The 23675-nt window shown below is 52.9% G+C and overlaps 1 protein-coding gene and 1 non-coding gene across 2 annotated transcripts; one reads left to right on the top strand and one right to left on the bottom strand.

Moving 5' to 3' along the window:
* Positions 1-6367: 6367 nt before the first annotated feature.
* LOC144509543 (U12 minor spliceosomal RNA) lies at positions 6368-6519 on the bottom strand. Its single transcript, XR_013500472.1, has one exon. It is a non-coding gene; the product is annotated as a U12 minor spliceosomal RNA (small nuclear RNA).
* A 6277-nt stretch (positions 6520-12796) lies between these two features.
* On the top strand, positions 12797-23425 carry tomm22 (translocase of outer mitochondrial membrane 22 homolog (yeast)). Its single transcript, XM_078237543.1, has 4 exons — positions 12797-12915; positions 15991-16109; positions 21185-21302; positions 21949-23425. The coding sequence occupies exons 1-4, from the start codon at positions 12847-12849 to the stop codon at positions 22024-22026; spliced, it is 384 nt and encodes a 127-aa protein (XP_078093669.1). The 5' UTR covers positions 12797-12846; the 3' UTR covers positions 22027-23425.
* Positions 23426-23675: the final 250 nt, after the last annotated feature.

The raw sequence follows: 23675 nt of genomic DNA, 5'->3' as shown, positions 1-23675 counted from the left end.
TCCAGATGTGGTCTTACCAAAGCCTCGTACAGCTGCAGCAAAACTTCCCTATTCTTAAACTCAATTCCCTTCGCAATAAATGGCAACATTCCATTTTGATTTATTATTGTCACGTGTATTTGGGGTACAGTGAAATGTATTGTTTCTTGCGCGCTGTACGGACAAAGCATACCGTTCATAGAGTACATGAGGAGAAGGAAAGGAGAGGGTGACTCTGTCAGGCCGTTTACGTTTCTGCGCAGCACAGGCAGGATTCACTGGACCCGCTGCAGTGGGTGGAGATTTGGCTGAGTGCCCAGTCCTCTGTTCTCACTGGCAACGGGGCATGAGTCTGGCGTTTTGATAAAAGTACCAGCCATGATCATGGCTCGAATGGCAAACTCCAGCTATTTTCTGTTTGCCGTGCGGATGAAGCATCTCTCCTTCAAAGACCTGCTCTGCAACCAAATGTCAACTTCACATTTATAATGTTTATTATTAAATTTCTAAAACCTCGATTTCCATCTTGTTTTCTAAGCCCCCTCCCCCCCCCCCCACTGCTTCTCCAACCCTACTAGGACTAACTGCCACATTCCTCAAGTTCCCTTTGACACTCTGCACCCTTGTTCTACTATTCACACATTCCGATCTCTGAATGGATGCTTTTAGCACCATTCCCAGCCTTTATCATCCCTTTGTCTTTTTGTCTATGCCATTCTGATCAATACAGCACTGGGTGGCACAGCGGGTTAGCACTGCTGCCTCACGGCGCCAGGGACCTGGGTTCAATTCCAGCCTTGGGTCACTGTCTGTGTGCACGTTCTCCCTGTTTCTGCATGGATTTCATCTGGGTGCTCCAGTTTCCTCCCACAGCCCAAAGATGTATAGGTTAGATGCATTGGCCGTGCTAAATTGCCCCTCAGTGTCTCAGGATGTGTAAGTTAGATGGACTGGCCATGGTAAATGTTTCAGGTAATGGGGAGAGGGCCTGGGTAAGGTACTCTGTCAGAGTAGATGCAGACCTGATGGGCCAAATGGCCTCTTATGCACTGTAGGGGATTCTATATAGAAACATAGAAGATAGGAGCAGGAGGGGGCCATTTGGCCCTTCGAGCCTGCTCCGCCATTCATTACAACCATGGCTGATCGTCCAACTCAATAGCCTAATCCTGCTTTCTCCCCATAACCTTTGATCCCATTCGCCCCAAGTGCTATATCCAGCCGCCCCTTGAATACATTCAATATTTTGGCATCAACTACTTCCTGTGGTAATGAATTCCACAGGCTCACCACTCTTTGGGTGAAGAAATGTCATCTCACCTCCGTCTTAAATGGTCTACCCTGAATCCTCTGGTTCTGGACTCCCCCACCATCGGGAACATCCTTCCTGCATCTACCCTGTCTAGTCATAGAATTCTACAGTGCAGAAGGAGGCCATTTGACCAATCGATTCTGCACCGACCACAATCCCACCCAGGCACTATCCCCATAACCCCATGCATTTACCCTAACTAGTCCCCCTGACACTAAGGGGCAATTTACCATGGCCAATCCACCTAACCCGCACATCTCTGGAGTGTGGGAGGAAACCGGAGCACCCGGAGGAAACCCACGCAGACTCCGCACAGACAGTGACCCAAGATAGGAATTGAACCCAGGCCCATGACACTGTGATGCAGCAGTGCTAACCACTGTGCCACCATGGCGTCCTATTAGAATTTTATAAGTCTCTGTGAGATCGCCCTGCATTCGTCTGAACTCCAGCGAAAACAATCCTAACCTAGTCAATCTCTCCTCATACATCAGTCCCACCATCCCCAGAATCAGCCTGGTAAACCTTCGCTGCACTCCCTCGAGAGCAAGAACATCCTTCCTCAGAAATGGAGACCAAAACTGCACAGAATATTCTAGGCGTAGCCTCACCAAGGCCCTGTATAATTGCAACAACACATCCCTGCTCCTGTACTCGAAACCTCTCGCAATGAAGGCCAACATGCCATTTGTCTTCTTTACCGCCTGCTGAACCTGCATGCTTACCTTCAGCGACTGGTGCACAAGGACACCCAGGTCCCGCAGCACACTCCCCTCTCCCAATTTACAGCTACTAAGGTAGTAGTACCCATACAGACTCCACATTGTCAGAGCTAATATCCTTTCTCACCACTGTGTTAATTTCCTCTTTAACCAGCAGTGCCACTCCACCACCTTTTCCTTTATGCCTGTCCTTCCTAAATACTGAATACCCTGTCTTCTTGTTTTTGCTTCCAAAGTGAATAACCTCACACTTATCCAAATTCTACTGCATCTGCCATTGATTTGCCCACTCACCCAACCTGTCCAGATCATTCTGAAGGATCTCTGCATCCTCGTCACAGTTCACCCTCCCACCCAACTTGGTACCATCTGCAAACTTTGAGATGTTACATTTTGTCCCTTCATCCAAATCATTAATATATATTGTGAATAGCTGGGGTCCCAGCACTGATCCCCGTGGCATCCAACTAGTTACTGCCTGCCAATTTGAGAAGGACCCATTTATTCCTACTTTTTGTTTCCTCTCTGCCAACCGATTTTCTATCCATCTCAATACACTTCCCCCAATCCCATGCGCTTTAATCTTGCACAATAATCTCTTGTGTGGGACTTTGTCAAACGCTTTCTGAAAGACCAAATATACCACATCGACTGGCTCCCTCTTGTCAACCCTACTAGTTACATCTTCAAAGAACTCCAACAGATTTATCAAGCATGATTTCCCCTTCATAAATCCATGCTGACTCTGTCTGATCCTGCCACTGCTTTCTAAATGCTCCGCTATAAAGTCCTTGATAATTGATTCGAGAATTTTTCCCACTAACGATGTTAGGCTTACTGGTCTATAATTCCTTGTTTTCTCTCTACCTCCCTTTTTGAATATTGGAGTGGCATTTGCTACCCTCCAACCTGCAGGGACTGTTCCAGAGTCTATACAATCCTGGAAGATGACCACCAATGCATCCGCTATTTCTAGAGCCACTTCCTTAAGTACTCTGGGAGGTAGATTATCAGGCCCTGGGGATTTATCCGCCTTCAATCCCATCAATTTTCCCAGCACCATTTCTCTATTAATATTGATCTCCCTCAGTTCTTCCCTCATTAAATCTTGCATTCTCCAACATTTCTGGCATCTGATTTGTGTCCTCATTTGTGAAGACAGAACCAAAGTATGTATTCAGTTGCTCGGCCATTTCTTTGTCCCCTATTATACATTTCCTCGTTTCCGTCTGAGGGGACCTACATTTGTCTTCACCAACCTCTTTCTCTTCACGTATCTATAGAAACTCTTAGTGTCAGTCTTTATGTTCCCTGCAAGCTTACTTTTGTACTGTATTTTCCCCTTCTTAATCAATCCCTTGGTTCTTCTTTGCTGAATTTTAAACTGCTCCCTGGCCTTGCACTCAACCCTGGAACACTTAAATAACAAGGACACCTGTGTCAGACTCCTATTTATTGACTACAGCTCAGCCTTCAACACTATTATTCCCACAAAACTCATCTCCAAACTCCATGGCCTGGGCCTCGGCACCTCCCTCTGCGACTGGATCCTGAACTTCCTAACTCACAGACCACAATCAGTAAGGATAGGCAACAACACCTCCTCCACAATCATCCTCAACACCGATGCCCCACAAGGCTGTGTTCTCCTTATATTCCTTATACACCTCTGACTGTGCGGCCAAATTCCCCTCCAATTCAATTTTCAAGTTTGCTGACGATATCACCGTAGTGGGTCGGATCTCAAACAATGACGAGACAGAGTACAGGAATGAGATAGAGAATCTGGTGAACTGGTGCGGCAACAATAATCTCTCCCTCAATGTCAACAAAACAAAGGAGATTGTCATCAACTTCAGGAAGCATAAAGGAGAACATGCCCCTGTCTACATCAATGTGACGAAGTAGAAAGGGTCGAGAGCTTCATGTTTTTAGATGTCCAGATCACCAACAACCTGACCTGGACCCCCCATGTCGATACTATAGTTAAGAAAGCCCCGATACTATAGCTAAGAATGCCTCTACTTTCTCAGAACACTAAGGAAATTTGGCATGTCAGCTACAACTCTCACCAACTTTTACAGATGCACCATAAAATGCATCCTTTCTGGTTGTATCACGGCGTGATATGGCTCCTGCTCTGTCTAAGACTGCAAGGAACTACAAAAAGTCATGAATGTAGCCCAATCCATCACGCAAACCAGCCTCCCATCCATTGACTCTGTCTACACTTCCCGCTGCCTTGGCAAAGCAGACAGCATAATTAAGGAATCCACGCACCCCGGACATTCTCCCTTCCACCTTCTTCCTTCAGGAAAAAGATATAAAAGTCTGAGGTCACGTACCAACTGACTCAAGAACAGCTTCTCCCCTGTCAGGTGTTGAATGGACTTACCTTGCATTAAGTTGATCTTTCTCTATACCCTAGCTATGACTGTAACACTACATTTTGCACTCTCTCATTTCCTTCTCTATGAACGGTATGTTTTGTCTGTATAGCACGCAAGAAATAATACTTTTGACTGTATGTTAATACATGTGACAATAATAAATTAAATAATAATAAATCAGAACTATTATTTTTCTTGGCCAATCTGTAGGCTTCTTCCTCAGATTGGTTACTCTCTCTAATTTCCTTTGTAAGCCATGGATTGGCCCTCTTACCCATTTTGCTTTTGTGTCAGACAGGAATAAACAGTTGCTGCAGTTCCCCCATGTGTTCCTTGAATGTTTGCCTTTCCACTGTCTCCCAATCTATCAAGGCCAACTCACGCCTCATATCTTCATAGTTACCTTTGTTAAGATTCAGCACCCTAGTGTCTGGATCAATTACTTCACTCCCCATCTTGATAAAAAATTCTATCATTTTATGGTCGCTCATCCCCAAGGAGTCTCGCACAACTAGATTGGCAATGATCCCCTTCTCATTACACAGTACCCAGTCTAAGATGGCCTGCTCTCAAGTTGGTTCCCCCACATATTGGTCAAGAAAACCATCCCGTATACACTCCAGGAATTCCTCCTCTACGGCATTGTGGCTAATTTGATTTGCCCAATCTACGTGCAGATTAAAATCACCCATGATCACCGATATTCCCTTATCGCATGCATCACTACTTTCATGTTTAATGCCATTCCCAACATCACCACTGCTGTTTGTGGGTCTACATATGACACCCACTAATGTTTTTTGACCCTTGCTAATTCTCAACTCTATCCATACAGACTCCACATTGTCAGAGCTAATATCCTTTCTCACTACTGTGTTAATTTCCTCTTTAACCAGCAGTGCCACTCCACCACCTTGTCCTTTATGCCTGTCCTTCCTAAATACTAAATACCCTGGCACATTCAGTTCCTATCCCTGATCACCCTGCAGCCATGCCTCCGTAATCCCAATTATATCGTACCCGTTTCCATCTATCTACGCGATTAGTTCATCCAAATTATCGCAAATGCTCCGCGCAGAGGGTGGCACGGTGGCACAGTGGTTAGCACTGCTGCTTCACAGCTCCAGGGACCTGGGTTCGATTCCCGGCTTGGGTCACTGTCTGTGTGAAGTCTGCACATTCTCCTCGTGTCTGCGTGGGTTTCCTCCGGGTGCTCCGGTTTCCTCCCACAGTCCAAAGATGTGCGGGTTAGGTTGATTGGCCATGCTAAAAATTGCCCCTTAGTGTCCTGAGATGTTAGAGGGATTAGCGGGTAAATATGTAGGGATATGGGGGTAGGGCCTGGGTGGGATTGTGGTCGGTGCAGACTCGATGGGCCGAATGGCCTCCTTCTGTACGATGTGGAGATGCCGGCGTTGGACTGGGGTAAGCACAGTAAGAAGTCTCACAACACCAGGTTAAAGTCCAACTTGATTTCTGTGTCTGTTTGCACTGTTGGAGAACAGATATCCACTCCATCTGACGAAGGAGCAGCGCTCCGAAAGCTTATGGTATTTGCTACCAAATAAACCTGTTGGACTTTAACCTGGTGTTGTGAGACTTCTTACTCTCCTTCTGTACTGCAGGGTTTCTATGATTTCTATGATTCAATAAGGCACAGAACCTTTAAAGCTTGCCTTTTTAACATTGTCTTATTCCTAATATTTTTCTCCAGAGCCATGTTTGAATTTAGTCCTTGATTTCTCTATCATTTTTCTTATTCCGTTTTTTACCTTCTGTTTTTGTGCTTGCTCCCTCCTCCTTTTAGTTTGTGTGTGATTCAACCCCACCCTTAGTATAACACTAAGATTTTCCTTGTCCTCACCTCCATCGCTCAGTAGATGCTGTTACTAGAGCAGTTTTGTTGATATTCAATCTATTATTGTTACCACTGTTTGGGGGGGAAACCTGTTTGAGGGATGGGCCGGGCAGATCACTGCGCTGCGGCATCCCACAAAGTAGGCAGGTCACCTTGCAGGGCGACCTTTACCCGCTCAAAAATTCCTCTCGCACAAGGCGGCGAGGACCCGGGCGTCACCCCGGACCGTTATTTTCCTTACTCATTAGTTTAAGGCATACCGGACTCTACCCACTGCCCGACACAAGTTCCGACCGACCCCATTCACAGTCAGGGTGGGTGCACCATCACACAACCTGGAATGGCATAACCGATGTGGAGGGGCTACGACCCCCCTGCGTGGTGCCAGCGGTTTTCCTCCAAAAATGTCCATTAAGTAAATTAGAAAAGAAAACTGTATTATGTAAAGTAGGCAGACCAGGAGCATTATGGGAGTAGTTGCCCGCGGCGGATTGGGGGGGGACGTTGTCGCTCTGGATTGTGGGAGCTGTCGCCCGGCATTGTGGGAGTTGTAGTCGCTCTGGATTGTGGGAGCTGTAGTCACCCGGCATTGTGGGAGTTGTAGTTCTTGCCCCACTGAGCAGCTTCCAGTCTCTGCTCCTTGTCCAGGAAGGCAGCAGCAGGAGGGCCTGAGTTTTAAATGCTGCATTTTATTTGTTAATTCTGTGTAACATGGCCCATCAGACCTGTTGAATGGATTTAATCTGCCTGACTTCTTTTTTTGCAAGAGGGATGAATGGCTTTTATAGGATCCTTAAATGTACCTGTCGTCAAGATTTTATTGATTCCTATTGATGTTTCAATGTGAAAAATGCTTCAATAAGACTGAAAGGACTTTTAAGAAAGTGTCAATGATCATTTGCAATCCTGTTTGCATGCGCATGGCTCCAAAATAGCACAAACCATCTTTCTAGCAGGCAGTGCCAGATCTTAAGGAGTGAGAAACATGTTTCTTTCTCTGGCCTTCAGCCTTTACGCTCTCTGTTACGCGAGGGCCTGGGTGAGAGCGAGGGCACGCCACAGGGAGCAGCAGCGCAGAGTCAAGCACCATTCCCGCAGGCTGATAAGGAGCATCAATTACCCCCCGCAGAGGGTGTACAGGGAGAGGACGTCATTCGAGATGATGTCGGAGGATTTGTGCGTGCGGCAGCTCCGTTTCAACAAGGAGGTGATAGGCCGCCTGTGTGACATCCTGCAGGAGGATCTGAAACCGAGCTCCAAATGCCGCACGGCCTTATCGGTGGCGATGAAGGTTACCACCGCGCTGAATTTCTATGCGTGCGGGTCATTCCAGTCCAGCGTGGGCGACACGTGCAAGATCACTCAGAGCGCTGCCAGGGCCTGCATCCACCAGGTCACCAACGCCATCTTCCGCAGGGCTTCCGATTTCATTCATTTCGACATGGCCCCAGCCCGGGTGAGGGAGCGGGCCATCAAATTCCACAGAGTGGCCGGATTCCCCAAGGTCCTGGGGGTTATTCGCGGCGTCCACATCCAACTGAAAGCCCCCAACGATGAGCCAGTTTCGTACATCAACAGGAAAGGCTTTCACTCGTTGAACGTCATGATTGTTTGCGACGCCCAGACGTGGATCCTGAACGTGAATGCGGATCAGAAGGGCAGCGCCAATGATGCTTCTGTCCTCGAGAACTCCAATTTGTTTCAGTTCATGAGTAAAGTACCTCAGAGCTCTGGGTGGTTGCTAGGCGACAAGGGGTACCCACTAAAGACGTGGCTGATGGTGCCCTACAGCCAGGCCGAGAGCGACGGGCAGGAAAGATACAACCACGCACACGTCTGCACGCGCCAACGGGTGGAGAGGACCATCCGGCTGCTGAAGTCACGTTTCCGCTGCTTGGACAGGTCCAGGGGCATCTTGCAATATTCTCCCATTAAGGTGTCGAAGATCGTCGTGGCCTGTTGCGCGCTGCACAACTTCGCCCTGCAGGAAGGGCTGACCTTTCACCCCTCGGAGGAGAGTGAGTCAGAGTCAGACGAGATGGAGGATCCGGATGTGGCTGGAGCCGGGCCCCACGATGTGCCCGAGGAGGCTGCCAGGGCAGCCAGAGAGCAGCTGGTGGAGGATCGATTTGGACTTTGAGGAAGAGAGAAAGTCCCTCTCTCCCGGGGAAATCAGGTTACAGAATCGCGTAGATGCGAAGTGATGTTTTATTGAAAGACCTGTGCCACCGACACGGTGGTTAGCACTGCTGCCTCACAGCGCCAGGGTCCCGGGTTCGATTCCTGGCTTGGGTCACTGTCTGTGCAGAGTCTGCACGTTCTCCCCGTGTCTGCGTGGGTTTCCTCTGGGTGCTCCGGTTTCCTCCCACAGTCCAAAGATGAACAGGATAGGTTGATTGGCCATGCTAAATCACCCCTTAGTGTCAGGGGGATTAGCAGGGTAAATATGTGGGGTTACGGGGATAGGGTCTGGGTGGGATTGTGGTCGGTGTAGACACGATGGGCCAAATGGCCTCCCTCTGCACTGTAGGGATTCTATGATTCTAAGATCTTTCACCTTGTTATCACTGAATAATGACAATGTCAGCAGCTTCGAGCCGAGTTTTGCATCCAATTTGTGTTCATTAGTTATTTTTGTACATTGTACTTTTGTAAACTGTCGAAATGTCAAGATGGCTCCATGGTATAAATCAATTTTGAATACTATATAGAATTCAATTCCGACCTTGGGTCACTGTCTGTGCGGAGTCTGCACGTTCTCCCCATGTCCGCATGGATTTCCTCCAGGTGCTCCAGTTTCCTCCCGCAGTCCAAAGATGTGCGCGGTTAATGTGGATTAGTCATGCTAAATTGTCCTTTAGTGTCCAAAGGTGTGCTGGTTAGGTGGATTGGCCATGCCAAATTGTCCCCTCGTGACCCATGATGTTCTGGTTAAGTGGATTGGCCAGGCTAAATTGCTCCTTAGTCTCCCAAGATGTGCTGGTTAGGTGGATTGGACATGCTAAATTGTCCCTTAGTGTCCAAAGATGTGCTGGTTAGGTGGATTGGCCGTGTTAAATTACCCCTTAGTCGGGGGCTAGCAGGGTAAATATGCAGGGTTATGGGGATAAGGCCTGGGTGGGATAGTAGTTGGTGCATGCCAATGGGCTGAATGGCCTCCTTCTGCACTGTAGGAATTCTATGAGTTGATGAACTACAGGCTCATATGTAAATATAACATACTGAAATATAAACTAATCTATAAATACAACTCTCAATAATTAATACATTATCTGACCATCTCTTCATATTCATTTTTTAAAGTATATATATATTCATAAAATGTGTAAAAGTGCATAACAAGCAGTTCAAATTCAACATTAGATATATTGCAATACATTTTTCAAATCAGTGTCCACTCTGAGGTGTCACATGATCACTCTGCAAAATGGTGGACAGGCAGCACAAGCACACTGGGGATTGGGTAGCTTCACTGGTGCCCTCCCACTGAGGGACCAATCCATGAGTGGTAGTTTCTGCCACAAGTGTCGCACATGGAGTGGTTATCAGGTGTCACTGTGGGTCGTCGTTTTTGCTGTTGGTTGCCTGTCACCAAGCCGCCGTAACCACTGGTCGTCATGACGACGCACATTGGCCCACAGAGGACGTCTCCATTTTCCTCCGTCATCAGCTAGTGGTATCCCAGGTGCATTAACCAATGGTTAGGTTCTACAGATTGCACCTGCTAAGTGACCTGGAAGCGCTTTTGCTCCATTCTTCACTCTAAAACTGTCAGGAGTGAAGCCATCAATGTGTCCATTGTATATGTTGTAATGAAAGGAATTACTGAAGCAGTCCATGTCCAAATGCAGCAGGACCCGGACAATATCCAGGCTTGGGATGACAAGCGACAAGTAACATTCGTGCCACACAAGTGCCAGGCAATGACCAGCTCCAACAAGAGAGGATTGAACCATCGTGCCTTGACATTCAATGGCATTACCATTGCTGAATCCCCCGCTGTCAACATCCTGGCTGTTACCATTGACCAGAAACTGCTCAGATGAAGGGTCACCCAGACTCAAAACGTTGGCTCTATTCTCTCTCCACAGATGCCTCAGACCGGCTGAGATTTTCCAGCATTTTTGAATAGAAACTGAACTGGACTAGCTAGTTAAATACTGTGGCTACCAGAGCAGGTCAGAGGCTGGGAATTCTGTGGTGAGTAACTCTCCTCCTGACTCCCCAAAGCCTGTCCACTATCTACAAGGCACAAGTCAGGAGTGTGATGGAATACTCCCCACTTGCCTGGATGGGTGCGGCTCCAACAACAGTCAAGAAGCTCGACACCTTCCAGGACAAAGCAGCCCCGCTTGATTTGCATCAAGCACGAACATCAACATCCACCCCCTCTACCACCAATGTTCAGTAGCAGCAGTGTGTACTATCTACAACATGCACTGCAGCAATTCACCAAAGATCCTTAGCACTTTTCAAACCCAAGACCACTTCCATCTAGAAGGGCAGCAGATACCTGGGAAAACCACCACCTGCAAGTTCCCCTCTAAGTCATTCACCATCCTGACTTGGAAATATATCGCCCGTTCCTTCGCAGTCGCTGGGTCAAAATCCTGGAATTCCCTCCCTAACAGCACTGTAGCTGTACCTACACCACATGGACTGCAGCAATTCAAGAAGGCAGCTCACCACTACCATCTCAAGGGCAACTAGGGATGGGCAATAAATGCTAGCTTAGCCAGCGACAACCACAACTCGTGAAATAATAAAATAACAAGTTTGAGGCAGTGTTTTGGCAGGAGGTATAGAGGCAATTTGTCCCAGCACACTGGTGTCAGTCAACCCAGGGAACTGTCTGAGGGACACCGCTTCCTATTCCCTCAGAGCCTCTAATACGTCACATGCAGACCACTGCCTGCTGAACATCTGGTCAGAGGTGTTTTACTGCACAGACTTTTCCATCAGAGACAGGTGGTACTGTAAATTATCCCCCGTGGATACGGTCAGGAGGTGAAAATGAGATAAGCGCAGATATCTCAAAGGCCAAAAGATAAATCAAATAGCTGCTAATAAATCCATAGAAAATATTAGATAGTCTCTGAAAGGGTTAATATTCACACAAGTTTAAAAATTACATAAGCTGCTATGAGAGAAAAGTTTAAAGTTTATTAATTAGTGTCACAAGTAGGCTCACATTAACACTGCAATGAAGTTGCTGTGAAAATCCCCCAGTCGCCACACTCCGGCGCCTGTTCGGGTACACTGAGGGAGAATTTAGCACGGCCAATGCACCCTAACCAGCACGTCTTTCGGAGGTGGGAGGAAACCGGAGCACCCGGAGGAAACCCACACAGACACGGGGAGAACGTGCAAACTCCACACAGACAGTGACCCCAAGCCAGGAATCGAACCCGGATCTTAGAATCTTAGAAACCCTACAGCACAGAAAGAGGCCATTCGGCCCATCGAGTCTGCACCGACCACAATCCCACCCAGGCCCTACCCCCATATCCCTACATATTTACCCACTAGTCCCACTAACCTACACATCCCAGGACACTAAGGGCAATTGTAGCATGGCCAATCAACCTAACCCGCACATCTTTGGACTGTGGGAGGAAACCGGAGCACCCGGAGGAAACCCACGCAGACACGAGGAGAATGTGCAAACTCCACACAGACAGTGACCCAAGCCGGGAATCGAACCCAGGTCCCTGGAGCTGTGAAGCAGCAGTGATAACCACTGTGCTACCGTGCCGCCCCGGATCTCTGGCACTGTGTGCCCACTTTGGACCTATAAAGCCATAGAATATCCTTTTACAATGCTGCAAACAGTGAAGGTCCAAAGACAAGTCCATGCACGCACGTCATTAAAATGTAATGGACAGGTACAGAAAATAATCAGAAAGCCCGATTGAAGGACAATGGGATGGAATAAATGATTCAGGTTTCAGTTAAAAAATAGAGGCAGGTGCTGCTGTTTACTCCTCCAGCCGGCTGGTGGCGCTGCTGTTCACTCCGGCCGCTGGTGGCGCTGCCGTTCACTCCTCCGGCCGGCTGGTGGCGCTGCTGTTCACTCCTCCGGCCGGCTGGTGGCGCTGCTGTTCACACTTCCGGCCGGCTGGTGGCGCTGCCGTTCACTCCTCCGGCCGGCTGGTGGCGCTGCTGTTCACTCCTCCGGCCGGCTGGTGGCGCTGCTGTTCACACTTCCGGCCGGCTGGTGGCGCTGCCGTTCACTCCTCCGGCCGGCTGGTGGCGCTGCTGTTCACTCCTCCGGCCGGCTGGTGGCGCTGCTGTTCACACTTCCGGCCGGCTGGTGGCGCTGCTGTTCACTCCTCCGGCCGGCTGGTGGCCCTGCTGTTCACTCCTCCGGCCGGCTGGTGGCGCTGCTGTTCACTCCTCCGGCCGGCTGGTGGCGCTGCTGTTCACTCCTCCGGCCGGCTGGTGGCGCTACTGTTCACTCCTCCGGCCGGCTGGTGGCGCTGCTGTTCACTCCTCCGGCCGGCTGGTGGCGCTGCTGTTCACTCCTCCGGCCTGTTGTGCGCAGGCGCGAAGCTGAGGACTAGGCCTAGTCTTGGGAGTGCGGCGATGGCGGAGGAACTGCGAATGGAAGCGCGGGTGGTGGCCGAGGAGGAAATCGAGGAGGATGAGGATGAGGTGAGCAGAGAATGTGGGCCCCAGGCTGCACCGTGTCCAGGAGCTTTATAGAGAGAGAGAGAGCGCTCACATTGAGTGAGGGTCAGCCCAGGGGGAGGGGAGGCCCAGGGGGAGGGGGGAGAGAGGAGGGTCAGCCCAGGGGGAGGGAGGGAGGGTCAGCCCAGGGGGAGGGGAGGGGAGGGGAGGGAGGGTCAGCCCAGGGGGAGGGGAGGGGAGGGAGGGTCAGCCCAGGGGGAGGGGAGGGAGGGTCAGCCCAGGGGGAGGGGAGGGAGGGTCAGCCCCAGAGGGGAGGGGAAGCCCCAGGGGGGAGGGGAGGGGAGGGGAGGGGAGGGGAGGGGAAGCCCCAGGGGGGAGGGGAGGGGAAGCCCCAGGGGGGAGGGGAAGCCCCGGGGGAGAGGGGGTCAGCCCAGGGTCAGCGAGGGAGGGAGGGTCAGCGAGGGAGGGAGGGTCAGCCCAGGGGGAGGGGGGGGAGGGAGGGTCAGCCCAAGGGGAGGGGGGGGGGAGGGAGGGTCAGCCCAGGGGGAGGGAGGGGGAGGGAGGGTCAGCCCAGGGGGAGGGAGGGGGAGGGAGGGTCAGCCCAGGGGGAGGGAGGGGGAGGGAGGGTCAGCCCAGGGGGAGGGAGGGAGGGTCAGCCCAGGGGGAGGGAGGGGGGGGGGAGCGGGAGGGTCAGCCCAGGGGGAGGGAGGGAGGGTCAGCCCAGGGGGAGGGAGGGTCAGCCCAGGGGGAGGGAGGGTCAGCCCAGGGGGAGGGAGGGGGGGGGGAGGGAGGGTCAGCCCAGGGGGAGGGAGGGGGGGGGGAGGGAGGGTCAGCCCAGGGGGAGGGAGGGGGGGGGGAGGGAGGGTCAGCCCGGGGGGGGGGAGGGAGGGTCAGCCCAGGGGGAGGGAGGGGGGGGGGAGGGAGGGTCAGCCCAGGGGGAGGGAGGGTCAGCCCAGGGGGGGGGAGGGAGGGTCAGCCCAGGGGGAGGGAGGGGGGGGGGGGAAGGGAGGGTCAGCCCAGGGGGAGGGAGGGGGGGGGGGGAAGGGAGGGTCAGCCCAGGGGGAGGGAGGGAGGGGGGGGGGGAAGGGAGGGTCAGCCCAGGGGGAGGGAGGGAGGGGGGGGGGGGAAGGGAGGGTCAGCCCAGGGGGAGGGAGGGAGGGGGGGGGGGAAGGGAGGGTCAGCCCAGGGGGAGGGAGGGAGGGGGGGGGGGAAGGGAGGGTCAGCCCAGGGGGAGGGAGGGGGGGGGGGGGAAGGGAGGGTCAGCCCAGGGGGAGGGAGGGGGGGGGGGAAGGGAGGGTCAGCCCAGGGGGAGGGAGGGAGGGGGGGGGGGAAGGGAGGGTCAGCCCAGGGGGAGGGAGGGAGGGGGGGGGGGGAAGGGAGGGTCAGCCCAGGGGGAGGGAGGGAGGGGGGGGGGGAAGGGAGGGTCAGCCCAGGGGGAGGGAGGGGGGGGGGAAGGGAGGGTCAGCCCAGGGGGAGGGAGGGGGGGGGGGGGAAGGGAGGGTCAGCCCAGGGGGAGGGGGGGGGGGAGGGAGGGTCAGCCCAGGGGGAGGGGGGGGGGAGGGAGGGTCAGCCCAGGGGGAGGGGGGGGGGAGGGAGGGTCAGCCCAGGGGGAGGGGGGGGGGGAGGGCCAGCCCAGGGGGAGGGGGGGGGGAGGGTCAGCCGAGGGGGGGGGGGAGGGAGGGTCAGCCCAGGGGGAGGGAGGGGGGGGGGGAAGGGAGGGTCAGCCCAGGGGGAGGGGGGGGGGGAAGGGAGGGTCAGCCCAGGGGGAGGGGGGGGGGGAGGGAGGGTCAGCCCAGGGGGAGGGGGGGGGGGGAGGGAGGGTCAGCCCAGGGGGGGGGGGGGGAGGGAGGGTCAGCCCAGGGGGAGGGGGGGGGGAGGGAGGGTCAGCCCAGGGGGAGGGGGGGGGGGGGGAGGGAGGGTCAGCCCAGGGGGAGGGGGGGGGGGGGGAGGGAGGGTCAGCCCAGGGGGAGGGGGGGGGGGGGGGAGGGAGGGTCAGCCCAGGGGGAGGGGGGGGGGAGGGTCAGCCCAGGGGGAGGGGGGGGGGAGGGTCAGCCCAGGGGGAGGGGGGGGGGAGGGTCAGCCGAGGGGGGGGGGAGGGAGGGTCAGCCCAGGGGGAGGGGGGGGGGGGAGGGGGAGGGGGGGGGGGAGGGAGGGTCAGCCCAGGGGGAGGGGGAGGGGGGGGAGGGAGGGAGAGTCAGGCCAGGGGGAGGGGAGGGAGGGAGGGTCAGCTCAGGGGGGAGGGGAGGGGGAGCCCCAGGGGGGAGGAGGGGAGGGTCAGCCCGGGGGGAGGGGACGGGAGGGAGGGTCACGCCGGGGGGAGGGGACGGGAGGGAGGGTCACGCCGGGGGGAGGGGACGGGAGGGAGGGTCACGCCGGGGGGAGGGGACGGGAGGGAGGGTCACGCCGGGGGGAGGGGACGGGAGGGAGGGTCACGCCGGGGGGAGGGGACGGGAGGGAGGGTCACGCCGGGGGGAGGGGACGGGAGGGAGGGTCACGCCGGGGGGAGGGGACGGGAGGGAGGGTCACGCCGGGGGGAGGGGACGGGTGGGAGGGTCACGCCGGGGGGAGGGGACGGGAGGGAGGGTCACGCCGGGGGGAGGGGACGGGAGGGAGGGTCACGCCGGGGGGAGGGGACGGGAGGGAGGGTCACCCCGAAGGGGGGTTGGGGGGGCAGGAGGGTGGGGCGGGGGGTGTGGAGCGTCACCGGGGTGGGGTGGGGTGAGTGTTGCGTATTTCCACCTACAACGCGCCATTCAACTTTACTCCAGTTTCAGCTCAACCCAGAGACTCACCCAAGCTTTTGTTCTCCCTCGATTTAAATATTCTAACACACTGCTGGCCAGTCGCTCATGTTCCACTCTCTCCGTAAACTTGAGTCAACCAAATCTCTGTTGCCTGTTTCTAAACTCGCACCAAGTCCAGTTTCACCAATCACTCCCCTGCTCTCTGACCTACACTAGGCCAGGTTCAGCAATGCCTCATTGCCGGCTTGACAATTAGCCTCACCCTCGGTGCTGGGAAGTGTTGTTAGTGCCGGTGTCACCATTCTGCTGCTGCGTTGATCTATTAATCACACTCTGCCCATCCTCCTGTTTGCAGCTCGATGAATCCCTCTCTGAAAGACTGTGGGGTTTGACTGAGATGTTCCCTGAGGGGATGCGGAATGCCTCAGGACTCGCCGCAGACTGCTCAGTGTCGCTGGCCAAGAAAATCTACAGGTATGTGGCCGAATGGTTCCTCTCGGGTCGGGCGTTGTGGTGTGCCCGGGGCCAGCAGCGAGTGTGGAGCGGTAATTTTTAAATTTGCACCTGAGATGTGAAAGTCGCCACCAAGGTCAACATTTCCCGCCCATCCCATATCGCCCTTGAGAGGCAATGGTTGTTGTAGAAGGTGCTCTGTCAGGAATCTAACAACGAAGAACTGTCAGAATATCGGTATTTTTGTACATAATAACAACTAGGCGAAGAAGTGGGCAAATTCAACCCTTCGAGCCTGCTCCGCTATTCAATCAGATCATGGCTGATCTCTCCCTGGTCTCAAATCCACCTCTCCACCGGTTCCCCATATCGCTCTTTCCCTCTTTTTAATGGGTGACAGGGAAGGCATCTCTCTTTAAGCTACTTGTCTCCTGCCTTGAGCATCTTTTTATTCATTCGTGGGATGTTAAATGTTGGCCAGCATTAATTGTCCATCCCTAGTTGCCCGAGGGCAGTTGAGAGTCAACCACATTGCTGTGGCTCTGGAGTCACATGTAGGCCAGACCAGGTAAGGACGGCAGATTTCCTTCCTTAAAGGACATTAGTGGACCAGATGGGTTTTTCCGGCAATGGTTTCATGGTCATCAGTCGATTCTTAATTCCAGATATTTTTTATTGAATTCAAATTCCATCATCTGCCGTGGTGGGATTCGAACATGGGTCCCCAGAACATTAGCTGAGTTTCTGGTTTGATAGGCTAGTGATAATGACCACTAGGCCATTACCTTCTTTGTATATTCATGCTGTTAACCCTTTACACTGCAGTGGCGACTCACCTTCTCCAACCGCTGCGCTGTTAGGGAGGGAGTTCCAGGATTTTTTGACCCAGTGACAGTGAAGGAACAGTGATTATGCTTCCAAGATGGTATAGTTTGAGGCTTGTAGGGGAACATGCAAGAGTCAACATGGCTTTGTGCGTGGTCGGTCATGTTTGACCAATCTATTAGAGTTTTTCGAGGAGGTTACCAGGAAAGTGGATGAAGGGAAGGGGTGGATGTTGCGAACCTGGAGTTCAGCAAGGCCTTTTACAAGGTCCCTCATGGGAGGTTAGTTAGGAAGGTTCAATCGCTGGGTATACATGGGGAGGTAGTAAATTGGATTAGACACTGGCTCAATGGAAGAATGATGTGGAGATGCCGGCGTTGGACTGGGGTAAACACAGTAAGAATTTTAACAACACCAGGTTAAAGTCCAACAGGTTTATTTGGTAGCAAATGCCATTAGCTTTCGGAGCGCTGCTCCATCGTCAGATGGAGTGGAAATCTGCTCTCAAACAGGGCACAGAGACACCAAAGAGACATCAATGGAAGAAGCCAGAGAGTGGTTGTGGAGGATTGCTTCTCTGAGTGGAGGCCTGTGACTAGTGGTGTGCCGCAGGGATCGGTGTTGGGTCCATTGTTGTTTGTCATCTATATCAATGATCTGGATGATAATGTGGTCAATTGGATCAGCAAATTTGCTGATGATACAAAGATTGGAGGTGTAGTGGACAGTGAGGAAGGTTTTCAAAGCTTGCAGAGGGATTTGGACCAACTAGAAAAATGGGCTGAAAAATGGCAAATGGAATTCAACACAGACAAGTGTGAGATATTGCACTTTGGAAGGACAAACCAAAGTAGAACGTACAGGGTAAATGGTAGGACTCTGAAGAGTGCAGTTGAACAGAGGGATCTGGGAATACAGGTACAGAATTCCCTAAAAGTGACGTCACAGGTGGATAGGGTCGTAGAGTGCCTTTGGTACATTGGCCTTTATAAATCGGAGTATCGAGTATAAAAGTTGGAGTGTTATGGTAAGGTTATATAAGGCATTGGTGAGGCCGAATTTAGAGTATTGTGTACAGTTTTGGTCACCTAGTTACAGGAAGGATGTAAATAAGGTTGAAAGAGCGCAGAGAAGGTTCACAAGGATGTTGCCGGGACTTGAGAAATTGAATACGTTGGGACTTTATTCCCTGGAGCGTAGAAGATTGAGGGGAGATTTGATAGAGGTGTATAAGATTTTGTTGGGTATAGATAGAGTGAATGCAAGCAGGCTTTTTCCGCTGAGGCTAGGGGAGAAAAAAACCAGAGGGCATGGGTTAAGGGTGAAAGGAGAAAAGTTTAAAGGGAATATTAGGGGGGGCTTCTTCACGCAGAGAGTGGTGGGAGTGTGGAATGATCTGCCGGGTAAAGTGGTAAATGTGGGTCACTTTTAACATTTAAGAAAAACTTGGACGGGTTCATGGATGAGAGGGGTGTGGAGGGATATGGTCCAGGTGCAGGTCAGTGGGACTAGGCATAAAATGGTTCGGCACAGACAAGAAGGGCCAAAAGGCCTGTCTCTGAGCTGTAATTTTCTATGGTGATGTTTAAAGTTTATTTTAGTGTCACAAGTATGCTTACATTGACACTGCAATGAAGTTATTGTGAAAATCCCCTAGTCGCCACATTCCGGCACCTGTTCGAGTACACTGAGGGAGAATTTAGCACGGCCAATGCACCCTAACCAGCACGTCTTTTGGACTATGGGAGGAAACCCACGCAGACACGGGGAGAACGTGCAGAATCCACACAGACAGTGACCCAAGCCGGGAATCGAACCCGGATACCTGGTGCTAACCACTGTGCTGCCCTTTTATCGGCAGCCCTTGTCTTTTTTGTCTGATCAAGGTTGCGGGTTTGGAAGGTGCTGTTGAAGGAGTGGCTGTGCGGTGAGGTAATGGGGATCAACCGGGATGGGGTGATCCCCTCTCTCACTGACTGCTGTTGTCTTTGATTCCAGTGTTATGTCACTCGGGTGCTGGGAAAAGCAGGTGGTTTGGGGGAAAAAAATATGGAAAATAGTGACTGAACAAAGAGAGAATTGTGAAAGATAGATAGAAACCCTACAGTGCAGAAAGAGGCCCTTCGGCCCATCGAGTCTGCACCGACCACAATCCCACCCAGGCCCTATCCCCATATCCCACCCACTAATCCCTCTAACCTAGACATCTCAGGACTCGAAGGGGCAATTTTAGCATGGCCAATCAACCTAACCTGCATATCTTTGGACGGTGGGAGGAAACCGGAGCACCCGGAGGAAACCCACACAGACACGAGGAGAATGTGCAAACTCCACACAGACAGTGACCCAAGCCAGGAATCGAACCCAGGTCCCTGGAGCTGTGAAGCAGCAGTGCTAACCACTGTGCTACCGTGCCGCCCAGTGAAATGAGTAAATCAGTATCAGGCCAAATAGACAGTGCAGTTTTGGAAATAAAACTTTTATATGTAGCATAAGATGGAGAGGCAAACTAATCTAAACGGATCGAAGCAAAACACTGAGGATGCTGGAAATCTAAAATAAAAACAGAAAATGCTGGATAAACTCAGCATGTCTGGCAGCATCTGTGGTGGCCATGATGTGGAGATGCCGGCGTTGGACTGGGGTGGGCACAGGAAGAAGTCTCACAACACCAGGTTAAAGTCCAACAGGTTTATTTGGAATCACGAGCTTTCGGAGCACTGCTTCTTCATCAGGTGAGTCGCCTGATGAAGGAGCAGCGCTCCAAAAGCTCGTGATTCCAAAGAAGCCTGTTGGACTTTAACCTGGTGTTGTGAGACTTCTTACAGCATCTGCAGAGAGAGAAACCGAGTTAATATTTTGACTCTAAGACTCTTTTACAGAACTTACTAATATTTAGACTTGGGCTAAAAGTGGCAAGTAACATTTTTGTCTCAAGTGCCAGGCGACCATCTCCAACAAGAGAGAATCTAACCATCGCTCTTAGACATTCAATGCCATTACCAAGGCTAAGCCCCCATTATCAACTATACTGTAGCTACCAGAGTAGGTCAGAGGCTGTGAATTCTGCAGATAATAATGAGCCTCCTGACTCCTCAAAGCCGGACCACAATCTACAAGGTAAAAGTCAGGAGTGTGATGGAATACGCCCCACTTGCCTGGATGAACGCAGCTCCAACAACACTCAAGAAGCTCGACACCGTATAGGACAAAGCAGCCCGCTTTGATTGACAGCCCATCCACAAATATTCACTCCCTCCACCACCGATGCACAGTAGCAGCAGTGTGTCCCATCTACAAGATGCATTGAAGCAACTCACCAAAACTCCTTCAACAGCACCTTCCAAATCTGTGACCACTATTACCTAGAACATCATGGGCAGCACTTGTAAGGGGACACCACTTGCATAGACATCAGCCTTGCATTCCAGAACTTCGTGTTAAATCCAGATATTACTGTGGGATGGATGCCCACTCCATCTACTGCCTCTGAGGGTGAGTATTTACTATCTGTGGGCAGTGAGGCCACCACTTAGCATCAATCGGAGTGACAGGGCTCAGAACCTCAGCGCTGGGGAAGGCACATAGTGAGCTTTACTCTGTAGCTAACCCCGTGCTGTACCTGTCCTGGGAATGTTTGATGGGGACAGAGTGGAGGGAGCTTTACTCTGTATCTAACCCCGTGCTGTACCTGTCCTGGGAGTGTTTGATGGGGACAGAGTGGAGGGCGCTTTACTCTGTATCTAACCCTGTGCTGTGCCTGTCCTGGGAGTGTTTGATGGGAACACGGTAGAGGGAGCTTTACTCTGTACCTAACCCCGTGCTGTACCTGTCCTGGGAGTGTTTGATGGGGGACAGTGTAGTGGGAGCTTTACTCTGTATCTAACCCCGTGCTGTACCTGCCCTGGGAGTGTTTGATGGGGACAGTGTAGTGGGAGCTTTACTCTCTAACCCCGTGCTATACCGTCCTGGGAGTGTTTGATGGGGACAGAGTGGAGGGAGCTTTACTCTGTATCTAACCCCATGCTGTACTTGTCCTGGGAGTGTTTGATGGGGCAGTGTAGAGGGAGCTTTACTCTGTATCTAACATCGTGCTGTACCTGTCCTGGGAGTGTTTGATGGGAACACGGTAGAGGGAGCTTTACTCTGTACCTAACCCCGTGCTGTACCTGTCTTGGGAGTGTTTGATGGGACAGTATACATTGGTGTGGGTTGATATTAATCTTGGCTGTGTGGATCGGTGTTTACCGGGCCTGTGTGATATTTTGCAGTTTTACACGGTCCGCTCTATGGGTGGGAACCACGTCCTTCATGATCCTGGTCCTGCCGGTCGTCTTTGAAACGGAGAAACTCCAACTAGAACAACAGCAAATCCAGCAACAGAGACAGGTACAGAGCGGCGGAGAGAATTGGGGATTGGGCACGGGATGGGGGTATGGGAGCGGATTAGGGCATGGAAGTGGATAGGAGGCTGTGACGACTGGGGTGGGGTTGAGGGGAGGGAGGTGGGGATTGGGATGGGGGGGGAGTGTGGCCAGGGGGTGGGGTTTGGGCAGAGAGTGGGAGGAGGGTTTGGGCAGAGGGTGGGGGGGTGGGGTTTGGGCAGAGGGTCGGGGGTTGAGGAAGGAGGCAGGAGGTGGGGTTTGGGGAAGGGGGTGGGGATTGTGGGAGGGAGGTGGGGAAGGGGGTGGGGTTTGAGCAGAGGGTGGGGGGGTTGGGGAAGGGGGCGGGGGGGTGGGGTTTGTGCAGAGGGTGGGGGTGGGGTTTGGGCAGAGGGTCGGGGGTTGAGGCAGGAGGTGGGGTTTGGGGAAAGGGGCGGGGGGTGGGGTTTGTGCAGAGGGTGGGGGGGGGTTGGGGAAGGGGGCGGGGGGTGGGCTTTGGGCGCAGGGAGGATGCTGTGGGATGGTGGTTGGGTTGGACATGTTGGGTATTTTGTGAAGACTGGGTGGATTGTCCTGGACTTCACACTAAGGGAGATTTTTCTGTCCGGTTTAATCTCTGCTCACTCCTAATCCGATGTTTCTTTTTCCCTCAGATTCTGTTAGGGCCGAATACCGGACTGTCTGGTGGAATGCCAGGAATGCTGCCACCACCAGTTCCAGGGAAAATATAATGGAGCAGATACCTTGAAATGGAGCTGCTGACAGAGCAGGGAATGGGGTTAAGGACTTGCTGTACTTCTGGGTTGGGGAGGAGAGTTTGACGCCTTGGACAGGTGCTGTGTCAGCAGCTCACAGCCATCGAGACAGGGCCGTCCGCGGTGTCCACCTCTGGAGCATCTGGACAGCCTTACAGACTGAGCGTCCATCCGTGAACAATTTCAGCTCGGGGTTGTGGGGTGGGGAAAATCGGTGCTGAAATCTGCTGAACAGTCTTGGGGGTGGGAGGGATTTTGGGGAGGGGGGGTGGGGGGAGGGGGTGGAAGCCTGATTGGTTGTCAGAGCACTTTTACTAATGAACTGCATCGCGTCTAAATCACAACCACCATTTGTCTCGAGTCTTTCCAGCAGCAACATTGGGGGCTGATTGGGGGAGCTGGAGGTTATGCCAGATTGGCAGGTCAGGTGCATCCCACTGGAGAGGGTGTGTAGCCCACTAGAGAGGACTGCACTGTGCCAGTGTAGCCCACTCGAGAGGGTGTGAGGGATTGCACTGTGCCAGTGTTGTCCACTGGAGGGATTGTGAGGGACTACACTGTGTCAGTGTTGCTCAGTGGGGGAGTGGGGGGAAGAAACTGCACTGTGCCAGTGTATCCCAGTGGAGAAGGTGTGAGGAACTGCACTGTGCCAGTGTATCCCAGTGGAGAAGGTGTGAGGAACTGCACTGTGCCAGTGTATCCCAGTGGAGAAGGTGTGAGGAACTGCACTGTGCCAGTGTATCCCAGTGGAGAAGGTGTGAGGAACTGCACTGTGCCAGTGTAGTCCAGTGGAGGGGGTGTGAGTGGCAGCTCTGTGCCAGTTCTTGTTTGCACGGGAGGGCCTCACCTGAGGAGCAGGGCGCACAAGCTGAGCCAGTCTCTGCTCCCTCTCGGCTGATGCTGTGGGAGGGAGTTGCAATCACGGGGAGTAACCCTGAGCTGGTTCTGACAGAGATAGCTTTATTGTCTGAGGGGGTTGATGGGCACGACTCAGGCTCACGTGAGATGAAGCAACGGTGGTGGCAAATGCCCCAGAAGCCTGGGTAGAGGGCCGGTGGCTCACTCAGTCGGAGAAATGCCAGCCTCCTGCAGCCAGACCCCTCCCAACCTGGGGGTGGGCCAGAGTCTGGATTCTAGTGTGACGGTTTGAGGTGGGGAGCTGGCTGCTTGGATCACTAAACTCTGCAGGGTTTGGAAGCCCCCGCAATTACAGCTGGAATTAGCTGAGACTGGGAGAGTCTGACACTGAGGAAACCTCCGCCATATTGTCACCCAGGAATGAGATTGGTTTGAACACTCTGCCTGCAGAAATGGGGAAAGGTCACCCTTGTGCTGTTTGACTCGTACCTGTGGTTTAATAAACGCTTTATACCGGATTCTGAGCAATTTAATCTGCCTAATGAAAGAGGGAAACAAGGTGTAGCAGCTGTGGGTCCAGTTGTCGGTCCTGCTAGCTACCGTCCATGACTGCTGGCTTTCCTCTCCTTGCGGCATGGAGGTAGAGAGTTTGAGTCACTATACAATTCAATAAAAACTGATGATTTTTATTTCGTATCGCCAGCCACAGAATCGCAGGAGGCCATTCAGCCAATCGAGTCTGGACTGACTCCTCTGAAAGAGCATTC

This window comes from Mustelus asterias, chromosome 21 (assembly GCF_964213995.1).
Source record: "Mustelus asterias chromosome 21, sMusAst1.hap1.1, whole genome shotgun sequence".
Classification (NCBI taxonomy): domain Eukaryota; kingdom Metazoa; phylum Chordata; class Chondrichthyes; order Carcharhiniformes; family Triakidae; genus Mustelus; species Mustelus asterias.
The sequence above is the reverse complement of the archived record's forward strand: the minus strand, read 5'-3'. Positions and strand labels throughout refer to the sequence as shown.